The sequence below is a fragment of the Aquarana catesbeiana genome, linkage group LG09 (assembly GCF_042186555.1).
Source record: "Aquarana catesbeiana isolate 2022-GZ linkage group LG09, ASM4218655v1, whole genome shotgun sequence".
NCBI lineage: Eukaryota > Metazoa > Chordata > Amphibia > Anura > Ranidae > Aquarana > Aquarana catesbeiana.
In genome coordinates this window covers 98658701-98672883 of record NC_133332.1, presented here as the reverse complement: position 1 = coordinate 98672883, position 14183 = coordinate 98658701, and the positions used below count along the sequence as shown (strand labels likewise).

At 41.7% G+C, this 14183-nt stretch overlaps 1 protein-coding gene across 2 annotated transcripts in view; it reads left to right on the top strand.

Moving 5' to 3' along the window:
* The window catches only part of CLASRP (CLK4 associating serine/arginine rich protein), a 66359-nt gene extending 55464 nt beyond the window's left edge, over positions 1-10895 (top strand). The window contains exons 19-21 of one of the 2 annotated variants that reach the window (XM_073599053.1): positions 1069-1148; positions 4005-4029; positions 6808-10895. In XM_073599053.1, coding sequence (XP_073455154.1) covers positions 1069-1148; positions 4005-4029; positions 6808-6850 — 148 coding nt within the window. In that variant the 3' untranslated portion in view covers positions 6851-10895. Of the gene's footprint in view, positions 1-1068; positions 1149-4004; positions 4030-6807 lie in introns of those variants that run through there. The other variant, XR_012235990.1, reaches the window with a different exon arrangement.
* Positions 10896-14183: the final 3288 nt, after the last annotated feature.

Genomic DNA, 14183 nt, shown 5'->3' with positions numbered 1-14183 from the left:
GACAAAGCTCTTTAGACGTTCAGATTCTCTGTTTGTGCTATTTTCAGGCAACAGGAAAGGTTGCCAGGCTTCTAAAATCTCTTTAGCAAGGTGGCTAAAGCTAGCCATTTCAGAGGCTTATTCGCTTGCAGGTGTGTCTCCTCCAGCAGGAATTTCTGCGCACTCAACAAGAGCATTAGCAGCCACTTGGGCAGAAAGAGCTGGTGCCACCCCTGAACAAATCTGCAAGGCGGCAACTTGGTCGAGTTTTCACACATTCGTGAAACATTACAGGCTGGACCTCACATCTGCTAATGATCAGGCGTTTGGCAGAAAGGTCCTGCAAGCTGTTGTCCCGCCCTAAGGGGGTAAGTCTCTGTTATCCTCTCAGGTGCTGTCCTGAAAGACGCCTTGGGAAAAACCAAGTTAGACTTACCGGTAACTTGTTTTCCAGAAGTCTTTCAGGACAGCAACATCCCGCCCTATTGTATTGTATATACTATGCTGTGACTAACGTATGTGGTTATGTGTTCCAGCCGGGGCCGGAGGTCTTCTCTACTACAACTGAGGTATGGTGGGGAGGCGCCTCCCTTTAAAGTTTGGAGGAAGAGGGTGTTTCCTGTTCCGGTGGGTGGAGTCGCTGTCTCTCAGGTGCTGTCCTGAAAGACTTCTGGAAAACAAGTTACCGGTAAGTCTAACTTGGTTTTTCCAAGCAGCTTTGTTTCCAAATTAAAAGCTTCCCTGGAAAGATGATAGTAAATACTTGCTCCTCCTGCTGCCCTCACCCCTAGTCTCTACTATATTGAAGAGTTGTCGCCACTCAGACTCTTTAGAATCCCACACTTCTGGTAGTGTCAATTTACTGGTCCCCGCCAGTATGCTATGTGACTCCTTCCGCCGACCCCTACTTTTCTACAGGACATGAGGAGGATCAGAAAGTTGATACTCCTGCAGGCGTCTGATTTTGAATTTCACTTCACCACTGTCTACATATTGCAGCAGTGATGAGTGGTAAGGATCTTTTCTTTTAAATGTATGTAGCAACTTCAGAAGCATAGTAAGTGGTCTGCATTCATTGCTTCTCAACAGAGAGCGCGAGCGTCGTGAGAGGGAGCGTGACGAGTGGGAGAGACATTATACCAGAAGCAGATCGCCTTCACCAAGACACAGTAAGTGTAGTGTGAGAATAGCTCTTAGAAGTAAGTTTTCCATTGGGATAATTATAGACTAAAAATAATGCCACTTTCTACGTTGTGTGTGTGTGTGTGTTTTATATCGTTATATGCAAGCTACCTTCAGGTCATAGGACACTGAAAAATAACGTTGCCAGTGCTGCCCTTTTGCACGCTTATATAACCCCATTTACTCCGTGACTCTATTTTTGCTAGTGTCCTTAGGTGAAGGCTCTATTTAGAGGTGTGGGCTGTGTTGTGGTGTGTGGTTTTTCTTTTCTTCTTTTTTTTTTTTTTTTGCCTCACTTTTATTAGAATTGGCCGCTCACGGGGGAAAGGGACTGAGACAAAATTACCCAATAACACGTGTTCTGCTGATGGCCTACAGGAAACGCAAAACACTGCTCAGGGTAAAGGCTTTTCCCTTACCTTGGAGCAATGTCCTATTATAACACCCCCACCCCCCCCCCCCTCTGATTATAGCTTCCTCTAATGTTCACATAATGGGGCCCATTTGACTTAAAGCGGAACTTCCGTAATTTTTTTTTTTTTTTTCATCTTTCCATCTATTAAATCTTCTGCCCTTGTTGTTTTTAACTTTTGGATAGTAAAACCTTCTTCCTTTTTTTTTTTTTTTTTTTTTTTTTTTTTTTTTTTAAATTTTTTTCTGACAGTAAATACCTTATACCGCTCACTTGCTGTTTCTTGTCTGGTAAAAAGCCTAGGCTTATGACATTGTGCACAGCGCTCTCTCACTCTCGTGGGAGTTTGCCAGGAAGGGAGTAGGGGATGAGTCAAGAGGGCCAATGAGAGCTGCAGAGCTGGAGGTGTGCCTCTGTGTAAATCCAGGAAGTGAACAAGCAGCAGCTTCAGCTGCCCACAGTTAAAATTGTTGCAGCCAGACTCGGTGGAGGGAGATTTCTGCAGCATATTTGGCAAGTACAGAATCAGATATATATATATATATATATATATCTATAGATGTATATCTCTATACACAAAGTGGTTGGAGGGAAGCTTCAGAATGGCAAAGATGTTTTTATTACAAATTATGTGAGCAAACTGCAGTTCCTCTTTAAGCAGTTGTGGTTTAAGCAGTTTAAGGCACTTTGAATTGTAAAATGGTCAAAAATTCTTAATCTCGAAGAAGCTGGCAAGAACGTGCCAACCAAGCGAGGTCACAGATGTCACATTACTTGAGTGGATGTGAGGCAATGCTAGAGTGGCGCTTCCACTTTAAAGGTGTCAGTTCCCCTTTATGATTAGGCCCAATGTGTGTAGAATGTCATGATCTGAGCAGAAGCCTGTCTTTCATTTCGCCTTACATTGGAGTTGAATATAGTGTGCATTGATCTATCTCTGCCAGCACCTGAATACAAGGTGTAAACCTGGGAGGCTGATCTGTTATGGTATTTCAGTTCCCAAGTTTGTATGCCAGTTCGTTCCCCACTGCAAGAGATTTGTTATTTTTAGGGCCTTCTACAGCTCTTCTTTTAAACAATATCTTACTTTCTTATTAGGCCCCATGCACACTGGACGTTATAATAACGTTATAAAAACACCAGTAGCTTTGCAGTGAGTTTTTCAGCGTTTTTGCAATAGCGTTTTTAACCACTTCAATACTGGGCATTTTCACCCCCTTCCTGCCCAGACTAACTTTCAGCTTTCAGCGCTGTTATACTTTGAATGACAATTGGGCGGTCATGCAACACTGTACCCATATGAAATTTTGATGATTTTTTTTTTTTTTTTTCCCCACAAATAGACCTTTCTATTGGTGGTATTTGATCACCTCTGCGGTTTTTATTTTTTGCGCTATAAACAAAAAAAAACAACTATTTTGAAAGAAAAACACTTTTTTTACTTTTTGCTATAATAAATATCCCATTAAAAAAAAACTATTTTTTTCCTCAGTTTAGGCCGATTATGTATACTTCTACATATTTTTGGTAAAAAAATCGCAATAAGCGTATATATATTTGCGCGAAAGTTATAGCGCCTACAAAATGGGGGATAAATGTATGGCATTTTTATTTATTTTTTTGCTAGTAATGGCGGCAATCTGCGATTTTTTTTTTTTTTTTTTTTTTTTTTTTTTTTTTTTTTTTTTTTTTTTTTTTTTCCGTGACTGCGATATTGCGGCAGTCACTTTTGACACTATTTTGGGACCATTCCCAGAGGGGAATCTTCTCTCTCCTGACAGGACGTGGATCTGTGTGTCTACGCACACAGATCCATGGTCCTGCTGTGTTTACCAGCAATCGCGAGTGCCCCGCAGACATCGCAGCCGTCCGGCATGCGCATCAGGTGCCTAGTGATGCGGCAGGCGCTCGCACCCCCTAGAGGGTCTGGAAGTAAAAGACGTCATAGGGCGGCAGCCCAGAAGGACAGAGGGTTCCTGCCGCCGTCATGTCACTATGCGTGGTAGGGAAGTGGTTAAGCGTGTGTGGGTTGGTTTGTTCATCTTTTGTGGGATCAAAAACGCTGGTGAGCCGCGTTTTTAATCGTTTATCTGTGTTTTTCTATGTTTTTAGGAGTTTTTTGTCACTGGAGCGTTTTTTTACAGCTGAAAAACGCCTCTTGGCATTCACTCGTTTTTGGTTTGTTTTTTTTGTTTTTTTGTTTTTTTTTTTTTTTCCACCAAAAATAATTAACAGCCTATGTGTGCATGGACATATAGGATAACATTCTGGAGAGTTTAACTGTAGAAAAAAACGTCTGAAGCCAAAAACAGCAGCTGTAAAAATGTCCAGTATGCATGAGGCCTTACGGTGTATTTCTCTAAGTATTTTGATAAATTTGATGCCATTGTTTAGTTGCCATATCACAGCACAGGCCTTTTTCTTTATGCAGGTCGGGAGCACAGCTCTTCAAAAAGGTGAGAGATCTAAAAACTTTATCAGGTTGTGTGATTTTTGTGTAGTAAGGTAGAGCAGATGTCAAATATTTGTGAAGCAGTGAAAATACTAAGGAGTGAGCTGTGTGGTTTGTTTTTTTTTTTGTTTTTTTTTTTTTTTTTGTTTTTTTTTTTAAGATTTGTTTATGCCATTATGCTTTTTTATTCCCTGTAATATGACATTTAACATTGAAGCCTGTATTTTAATTTTGAGCACATTAAACTTCTTTTTTTTAATTTTTTTTGTAATTGGATACAGTGCATCCGGAAAGAATTCACAGCACTTCGCTTTTTCCACATTTTGTTATGTTACAGCCTTATCCCAAAATTGATTCAATTCTATATTTTCCTCAAAATTCTACAAACAATACCCCATAATGACAACGTGAAGAAGTTTGTTTGAAATGTTTGCAAATTTATTAAAAATAGAAAGACAAAACAAAAATCACATGTACATAAGTATTCACAGCCTTTGCCAGGACACTCAAAATTGAGCTCAGGTGCATCCTGTTTCCACTGATCATCCTTGAGCTGTTTCTACAGCTCAAAAAAAGGCACCTGAAGGACTCATAGACCATGAGAAACAAAATTCTTCGGTCTGATGAAAAAAAGATTGATCTCTTTGGCCTGAATGGCAAGTGTCATGTCTGGCGGAAATCAGCCACTACTCATTACCTGGCCAATGCCATCACTACAGTGAAGCATGGTGGTGGCAGCATCATACTTTGGGGATGTTTTTCAGCGGAAGGAACTGGGAGACTAGTCGGGATTGAGGGAAAGATGAATGCAGCCATGTACAGAGACATACTTGATGAAAACCTGCTCCAGAGTGCTCTGGACCTCAGACTGGTGCATAGGTTCATCTTCCATCAGGACAACGACCCTAAGCACACAGCCAAGATAACAAAGGAGTGGCTATGGGAAAACTCTGTGAATGTCCTTGAGTGGCCCAGACTTGAGCCCGATTCAACATCTCTGGAGAGATCTGAAAATGGCTGTGCAACGACACTCCCATCCAACCTGATGGAGCTTGAGAGGTCCTGCAAAGAAGAATGGGAGAAACTGTTCAAAAATAGGTGTTCCAAGCTTGTAGCATCATACTCAAAAAGACTTTGGGTCTGTAATTGGTGCCAAAGATGCTTCAGCAAAGTACTGAGCAAAGCCTGTGAATTAGGGATGCACCGAATGGGTTTTTTGGTGCCGATACCGAAAATGAAAAATACGCTAAGCCAAAAACCGAAAATGACGTTTTTTAAAAAATATATTTATACAGGAGATGGTCAGAGACTGGGGACATGGCACAGGAGATGGTCAGAGACTGGGGACATGGCACAGGAGATGGTCAGAGACTGGGGACATGGCACAGGAGATGGTCAGAGACTGGGGACATGGCACAGGAGATGGGTCAGAGACTGGGGACATGGTACAGGAGATGGTGCCTCACCAGTGCCCATCATGCAGCCTGCCTTAGTATGACGGGATCAGGACAGGGCAGTGTTAGCAAGGCAAAGCCAAGAACAGTGCTCTATCTATGAGGGAAAGCTGTCAGCACACTGCGTTAAGGAGCAGCTTGCCGGTATGATCAGTGGGAGGAGCATTATCGGTGTGCAGCACCGCGGAGGTTAAGAGTGCAGGACTTGTTGTTTGACATGCTGTTAGAAACGGTGAGCCCGCTCAGTGAAACGACAGCATGTCAAACAACAAGTCCTGCACTATTAACCCCCGTGGTGCTGCACACTGATAATGCTCCCCTCCGCTGATCATTCTGACAAGCTGCTCCCTAATGCGGTGTGCTGACAGCTTTCCTCCATAGATGGAGCACTGTTTCGCTTTCAGTCGCTTGTCAGGGAGGAGAGGACTGGACTGGGGCTAGAGGGGGATGCTCCAGAACGACACCCCCGTTCCAGCTGGCACCAGGGGCGGGGCCCTGCCCCATTTTCTGCGCCGCCATTGGCGTGATTTCCGTTTCAGCATTTTGCCAAAGACCATTTTCGGATGATATGTTTCGGTGGCTGAAATTTCAGTGCATCCCTACTGTGAATACTTATCTACATGTGATTTATTTATCATTTTTTTTTTTTTATTATAAATTTGCAAAGATTTCAAACAAACGTCTTTCACATTGTCATTATGGGGTAGTGTTTGTAGAATTTTGAGGATACTAATGAATTTAATCCATTTTGGAATAAGGCTGTAACATAACAATGTGGAAGTGAAAAAGCAAAGCGCTGTGAATACTTTACAGATGCGCACTGCACCTAAAGAAACCCCGTCCTCTTGCCCATTAGGAAATATTGTAGGCTCTCTTAACAGACAACCTCATAACCTAGTATCCTTCAAAGCAGCCCCTTGCTTTCTTCACAGCTAGGTTAATACCATACAAGTAAGTATGTTGTCTTTTTGGATCTGCAGGTGATCAACTGTAACTATAGGAGTCTTTGGTATAAAACGCACTCTTTTAGAATGCATACGCATTAAGTAGCCATTTCTTTCGTAAAAATAAGAGTTTGCACATTTTTAAAATAAAACTGATGGGATGGGAGTTGCCACCAAGAAGCTGATCTATTTGGCTCCGATCAGCCTAACTGTGACCAAGGCTTTTAGTAACAGGCCAGTTTAGAGCAAGGATGCAGTGATTGTGTACAGGCTCTTAATTAAGGAGAAAATTATTTTAGCTTTGTTCCTTTATGAAAAAGTGTATGCCCGTTTTTAAATGCTTAATTCTTTTCTTTCCTGAAAATAAACTCTTTTCTATAACAGGAGGTCCCGTTCGAGATCCAGGAGCCCTCATCACCGTCATTGATCCTCCCTGGTTTTTTTTGTTTTTTTTTTCCTTTCTTTTGTACTATGTCGTCACATAAGGTAAATGTGACTTTTTGATCATGTTGGTACATTCCATTGGGGCAGAAGGTATGGAAGCCACGAGAATTTGCCCACAGAAGGTGGAAGCCGTTTATTTTGGGGAAGTGAACCATTGATGTTGATCAGAACGCACTTCAATACGGTTTGCATCAATGAGGCCAACAAAATGACTGCCTCCTTTTTTTTTGGAGGCATAATGACTGAATAAATGCTATAGCAAGGTTATCAACTTGGTGAATCTATGTTGAAATGACCACTGTTTGAATATATTGTCTTCCTTTTGAAGTCCCAGTGGGTATCCTAATAACTGACTGAGTTGTCCATAGCAACTACCCTCCTTCTTTCTGTGTTTTCGAAGCATGTATGAAATTAAATGGAGGAAGTTATTAATTACTAATAACTGCACAGATCTTTTTCCTTTAACTCTTTCAGTAATCAGTTTTGTTCCAGATGCATACAAAATGGGTGCTACCTAATATGTCCATCTGCCTATATAGACCTGATCTCTAAATCAAAGGTTGGGCAAGTGGATCTTTGTCTTTGCTTGTGGCCAGATTTATATATTGGCAGTTTGGTGCTCAAGCCCATCAGCTCTGTACAGTGTATGCAATCAAACACATTTAATCTTCGTACAATCTCTTGATACTGTTTTTGTCAGTAGCATTTCATTGCCAGATAGTCAAGCGCAAAACTAACATGCTGTCTTAATCACCCAAAGTATAGGTACATGGTCATTATTTTACCTTTTGAAAACCTTGAATGATTTCAAGAAAAAGCATAAGAGGCCTAATTTATTTGTTCTCCAGACAGTGCATTTTTGTTACTAAATGCACAGATGCAATGCAAATCTCTCTTGTCCAGTTAGTCAGTCCTTGGTTATTCTGTTCAGCCATTTCTGGGATCAGTTCACCCCTGCCAGAAAACTCAGCTAGGTGCTTGACATCCATTGCAGCAGCAAAACTTGATCAATCCTGCTGATTGGAGAGAGAGAAAGAGCAGCAGTACATTGAAAAGCCCTTACCTTGTTTATTCGGCAAGGTCCCCCATCACCACATACGCCTTTTATATTGGCCTGAAGTTCAGGTTTAAAGCCCAATTGTTTCATATTAATGAAATTTAGACAAACTGGGGATGCATAAAATATATGTTTTAAATGTATTAATTTTGCTTGATTTTTATTTACACACCAGTACAAATTTGAGGATTTCTGCAGGGGGCATGTTGGGCTGCTATAGACTTTTGTACATAAACAGAGAGCTGTCGTCTTTATCGTCGTCCTTCTCACAGATCCTGAGTTTTGAGCTAGCTTTGGAGCCAATTAACTGGACAATTTTGTAAGGCATTTTAGGACATATGCTTTACTGCACCCTAGTTTATATAATATGAATCGGGGCACCCTCTGCTTTTGTGTCAGAGGACTACTCCACCTGCTCATTACTACTTTATCTTTGAAAACCAGGCTGGTTGTAAATCCACTGCCGGTATCTAGACGAAATAGCCTTCCCACTGGCTAATTTCATTGGTTTCTAACCAACAATATGACCACACTAAGTTTCCAAGACCCATGTGGATTTGCCACAGGTAAACCAAATAAACTACACATAGTTCAGCTGGCCTCATCCAGGGAGTTGGACTTACTGGCTGGCCATGAAGCAAAGGCACATTTGATGGCGAACCCGACTTTGCAGGTAGCATAGTAATGAACAATTGGAGCTGCGCCTAACACTGGTAAGGGACCTGCTTTGGTTGTGCTGGCGTGGAAATGATTATGCACATGCTCTCCATGTAAAAATGCAGCTAAGTTATTAACCAGGAATGGGGGGTGCAAGTTAAAAAGTTTGCACTGTAGACCTTAGGGAACAGCTGCCTAGAGGGAGCATAAGCCACTCATCATAACAGTAGGCAGCTAGTAGACAACCTGCTAAGGTGTTTCCACAGGGATTCTCCCGATCTGGAGGTCCAGTTTGACACTTCCAAAGAACCATGGAAAGACCTTGATTGGCTAGTCCAGTGCAGAAGGTGCAGCTGTTAGAAGCTCAGGAATCTTCTGGCAGGGACTGTATCCTTTCTGGTTGTGTGTGGGGTTTTTTTTTTTTTTTTGCACCGTTTGAGCACATTCATAACTACTCTACACCAACGGTTCTCAACCCTGTCCTCAAGTACCCCCAACAGGCCATGTTTTGGGAATTTTTTTTGGATAAAAACACTGTCCAAAATACCAAGCCATTGACTCTGATTTTAAAGCACCCGTGCAAGATAAAGGAAAACCTGCAAACATGGCCTGTTGGGGGGTACTTGAGGACAGCATGGAGAACCCACTGCTTTACACAACACACCTTTTATTGCAGTGTTTTCACTTTGCACCTCAAGTAGCCCCAACAGGCCATGTTTTGGGAAATTTTCTTAAATAAAATAGCTGTCATAAATGACACACCATTAACATTTAAAGGATAAGTTCACCCTTTGACAAAAAATAATAAATGCACATTTTTCTGCTGGTAAAAAAGTGCATTTTTTGTTTTGGGAGCCTGGAAAGCATTGCACCAGTGATCAGCAGATCGCTGATGCCATGCAGGTCTTCCTTGTATGAGGAAGTGGATACATTCTGACAGACTCCATGAACTACCACATCGCTCACAGCGCCATGGTAGTTAAATGAAAACTACAAGCCGACAGCCACAAAGGTTGCCGGACCTTGTAGTTTAACATTTAGAGGACTGTGAATGAGTGGCGCTGCCCAGTGGGCGGAGCCCCATGTGGCCATGTCTCCTTTTTTTTTTTTTTTTTGATTTGTGGCAGCAGGCAAAGGGAGAAGATTCCCGGTCTGCTGTCACAGCGGAGATTGGGGGGGACCAATGCAGTCATTACTTGTTACACCCTTAATTATGGGTGTAACATGTTATGAAAGGTGAACATATCCTTTAAAGTACCTGTGCAAGGTGAAGGAAATCCTGGAAAACATGACCTATTTGGGAACCACTGCTTAAATGCATCCCAATGCACATATATGAAAACACATGCACTGTGTTGCCTAGAATGGGAAGGACTTATAAGAAGCAACTTCGTCAAACACGTATACGATCTCATGCACACAGTAATTGTGAATGAGTCCTTAGTGCATATCCTCCTATGAGTAGGGTCTATACTCCAGATGTCTGCTGTGCCCTCCAGTAAAGTTTGTCCCTAAAATGTGTGTAACCTAAAATTTTTAGGTTCTCTATTGCTTTTCTAATGTGCTCTAGACAAACAGAGGACTTTGGTTGTAGTGGGTTTTTATTTAGGGAGGCCACCTATGTATTGTAGTGGCCAGTGTAAAATAAATGAACTATGATTTTAAGAGCTTTTTGCTCTATGAATGTATGAAACTTTTTTTTTTTTTTTTAACCTGAGCTCATTGACTAGATTGCTGTGATTTTCATGAATCTGTTTTCTGAATGTAAAGGGCTTTGTGCACATTTTAGACCGTGGTTTTTATGTTGTTCCTATATTTAGGATGCAACCTGAAGCATGGTCGCACACTTCCTCCCCCTCGCCCCACCACTTTCCTGAATCGCAGGCAGCTTATCCCTGCAGAAGCACACTGTCATCCAATGTTTGTAAACAATACCACAAGTCCCATCAAAACTCCCATGCCGGTGATCACTCACTCACCACTGTAATTGCCTGGTGCTTCCACCAGCCAGCTCTGCACCTCCATATGGACCTAATCCTGATAATTTGCAGGAGCCTGAGCATTGCACTTGTGACGATGCACTGATCACAGTTGCAATGCTATACAGGCCTGAATGTGAGAATTTAATAAATGCACATTTTTAGTTATATTAATGTGAATGCATTTAATATATTTTTGCAAAAATGTAAAATCAGATGGTCCGTCTATTGCTCAAATGTGTCTGTGACTGGCCAGAGAGTGAGTTGTATATTGTACAATATTGATATTGTTACCCATATTTTGCTGTAAATAAAATTTTGTTTTCTAACGTAAAGATTTTGTTTTGTGTTGCGTCCATACAAGCTTCTCTTTTTGAAAATTAAAATGTCTTGTGTAAGAGAACATGTACAGAGAAAATTAGTGGGCTGCCCATTGCTTTTGTGGTTTTTATCTGTTTCCTACAACAGTTGCATTCAATGCATACCTTGAAAAATAACTGTTAGTTACCAATATGGTTATGTTGGCTTTTCACAGAATTGTCAAGCCATCAAATGGCTGATGTCATAGCTGATCATGTGCAGCAGCATGACAGCTGAAGATCAAATGGGGGCTAAGATGTCCCTGTCCTTTGCTGTAAAGGATAGGGAGGGTTTAGTTCCACTTTGTTTCTAAACTGATCTATTATTGGCTTTAGTGCTTTCTGTGGCTCATATGCACAGAACTGACTTTCACTGACTTTCATCCAAATTAACAGATTTTCAGTTTACCTCATATAGAGATATATATTTATATTATCTCTATCTGCCACTAATGCATCATGTCTCCCCCACCACTAGCCTTAACCACTTCAGCCCCGGAAAGGCTTTACCCCCTTCCTGAATAGCGCATTTTTTGCGATTCTGTACTGCGTTGCTTTAGCTGACAATTGTGCAGTCGTGTGACGCTGTACCCAAACAAAATTGACCTTTTTTTCCCACAAATCTTTCTTTTGGTGGTATTTAATCACCTCTGCGGTTTTTATTTTTTGCGCTATAAACAAAAAAAAAGCGACAATTTTGAAGAGAGCAATTTTTATTTATTTTTTTTTGCTATAATATTCCCAAAAAATATATAAAAAAAACAAATTTCTTCCGCCGTTTAGGCCGATTATGTATTCTACATTTTTGGTAGAAAAAAATCGCAATAAGTGTATATTGATTGGTTTGCGCAAAAGTTATAGCGTCTACAAAATAGGGGATAGATTTATGGCATTATTATTATTATTATTATTATTATTATTATTATATTTTTTAACTGGCGATCTGCAATTATTTTTATTTATTTCTTTTTATATCGGGACTGCGACATTATGGCAGACACTTTTGACACTATTTTGGGATCATTGTCATTTTATACAGCGATCAGAGCTACAAATAGCCACTGATTTACTGTATAAATAACACTGGTAGGGAAGGGGTTAAACACTAGGGAGCGATCAAGGGGTTAAGTGTGTCTTTATGGAGTGATTCTAACTGGGGGGGGATGGGCTCACTAAAACGTGACAGAGATCACTGCTCCCGATGACAAGGAGCAGTAGATCCCTGTGATGTTGATAGGCAGAACAGGGAAATGTTGTTCTGCCTCTCCTCGCCACAATCGCAGGCCAACGGCGAACAGAGTTCGCAGGACCCGCGGGCGCGCTCCCACGGCGCTCGGGATGGGCCGCAAATTCAAAGGGACATACAGGTATTAGCCTGCCTGTGCCATTCTGCTGACGTGTATGTGTGTGCGGCGGTCTGCAACTGGTTAAGCGAAGAACCACTGTAATCTTGCTTCTGTAGCTGTACACACACACAAAAATTGTTTGGGACCAACAGAGAGCAATAAGCCTTGCTCTGATGGGGTGTTTCAGACTGCTGCTCTGACAGAACAGCTGTCCTTAAGGCTAGGTTCGCACCAGCATGCACTGTGCGTTGCAGGTGTGGGAATCGCATCAATTTCTGCAGCCAAATCTCACTGCTCTTGTGAGAGGCGTGGGACTGACCTTCTTTCTGAATGGCACACCCATGCATCTCAGTCTGCAGCGTTGGTGCGGCAACCACAGGGTCAAAAAGACCATGCAGTTTCCCTGTGGCTGCGTCTTTAAAAAAAGTGTAAGACCCTTTTTTGTGCATTTAAAGTGGCACAGCAGCCCATTCAAATAAATGGGCTGCTGTGCCTGAGCAAACACAAGACACATGGTCCACACTAGTGTGAACCTAGGGTAACTGCAGGCTAGTGGCTGGAAACTAGCAGAATTAGTGGCAGTAAGGCATTCTTGTACTGATATCCCAGGCAAGATGCTGAGAAAGCTGTCAATTTTGTGCATCCTGAATGGTTGCAAATTAGAAGACCTACATTTGGGCTTTAAAGCGGAGGTCTGCCCACCCCACGAACACTTAAGTCAGCAGCTACAAATACTGCAGCTGCTGACTTTTACTATATGGACACTTACCTTTCCAGGGAGCCTGCAATGTCTGCACCCCAGACGATCTTCGGATCAGCTGTCTGGTGCAGCCGCTGCCATTGCCGGTAAGGAAACCCAGCAGCGAAGCCTTGTGGCTTCACAGCTGGTTCCCCACCCACTGCATGCGTGCTTCACTTTCTAATTTGGCCTGGCAGCAGAGGAAGGGGGGCTGAGCTTTGCTGCGGTGCTGTCTCCGGAAGCAGGGAAGGGGACCTGTCAAAAATGGGGGGGGGGGGGGGGGAGACGAATAAGCGGAAGTTCCACTTTTGGGTGGAACTCTGCTTTAAGTCTTGTTCTCGCGCCACATGAGATCTGACTGATATACAGCAGACCACACACTTTTGCTTTTAATAGTGTAGGAGCAACAAGAAATAACAAATACTCTACACTATTTTTTATCTAATGCCCCTATAATTCCTGCCTGTGACTCTATCTTGATAATAACCCACTTTTCAACCTTCTTTGAATGTTAACTCTTGCTTACACTGGACAGGATTGTCACCAGTTATCTTTTCATAGTCATTGAAAATACAGCTAAAAGACCATTATGGCTGCAGACTGGACTGGTGCCCCAAACTGCTGTACAGGTGATTTCCTGCGCACCTTTTAGCATTCTTTCCAAGAGTGCATTTGGTGCGGCAGGTAACATTGTCACAGAATGTAGGTAAATAGTGTATCACTGTGAATTCCTGTGCTAAACAAGTGATTATAAAAAAAATCATTGGTGATAATAAAATTTAAATAAGTGATTACTCAAAGTGCATGTGCCTTTTTAAAAAATGTGAACAAGATAAGTGCGCTACCATATACTAATACATCACATACATCCAGAAGCTATAATCCACTCATTTTAAAACATTAAAAACAATGTCAGCTGGACATTTTATAGATAGGCAACTCCTATCCTCATATTAATTAGTGGTTCCAAATTAATAACTACTGCAGTAGGGAACAGACACAAAATATACGCTCAGCATCTTTCCAAAGAACTGTTCTGCTTTATTATGACACAATTGAAGGTTTTTATACACAAGATTGATATTAGAATCAGTACCACAATTTTTAAAAAATGGTAGCATTCATTAAAATAATGAAACCTTCTATAGCCTATCCCTGACTGTACAGAGCATAAACATG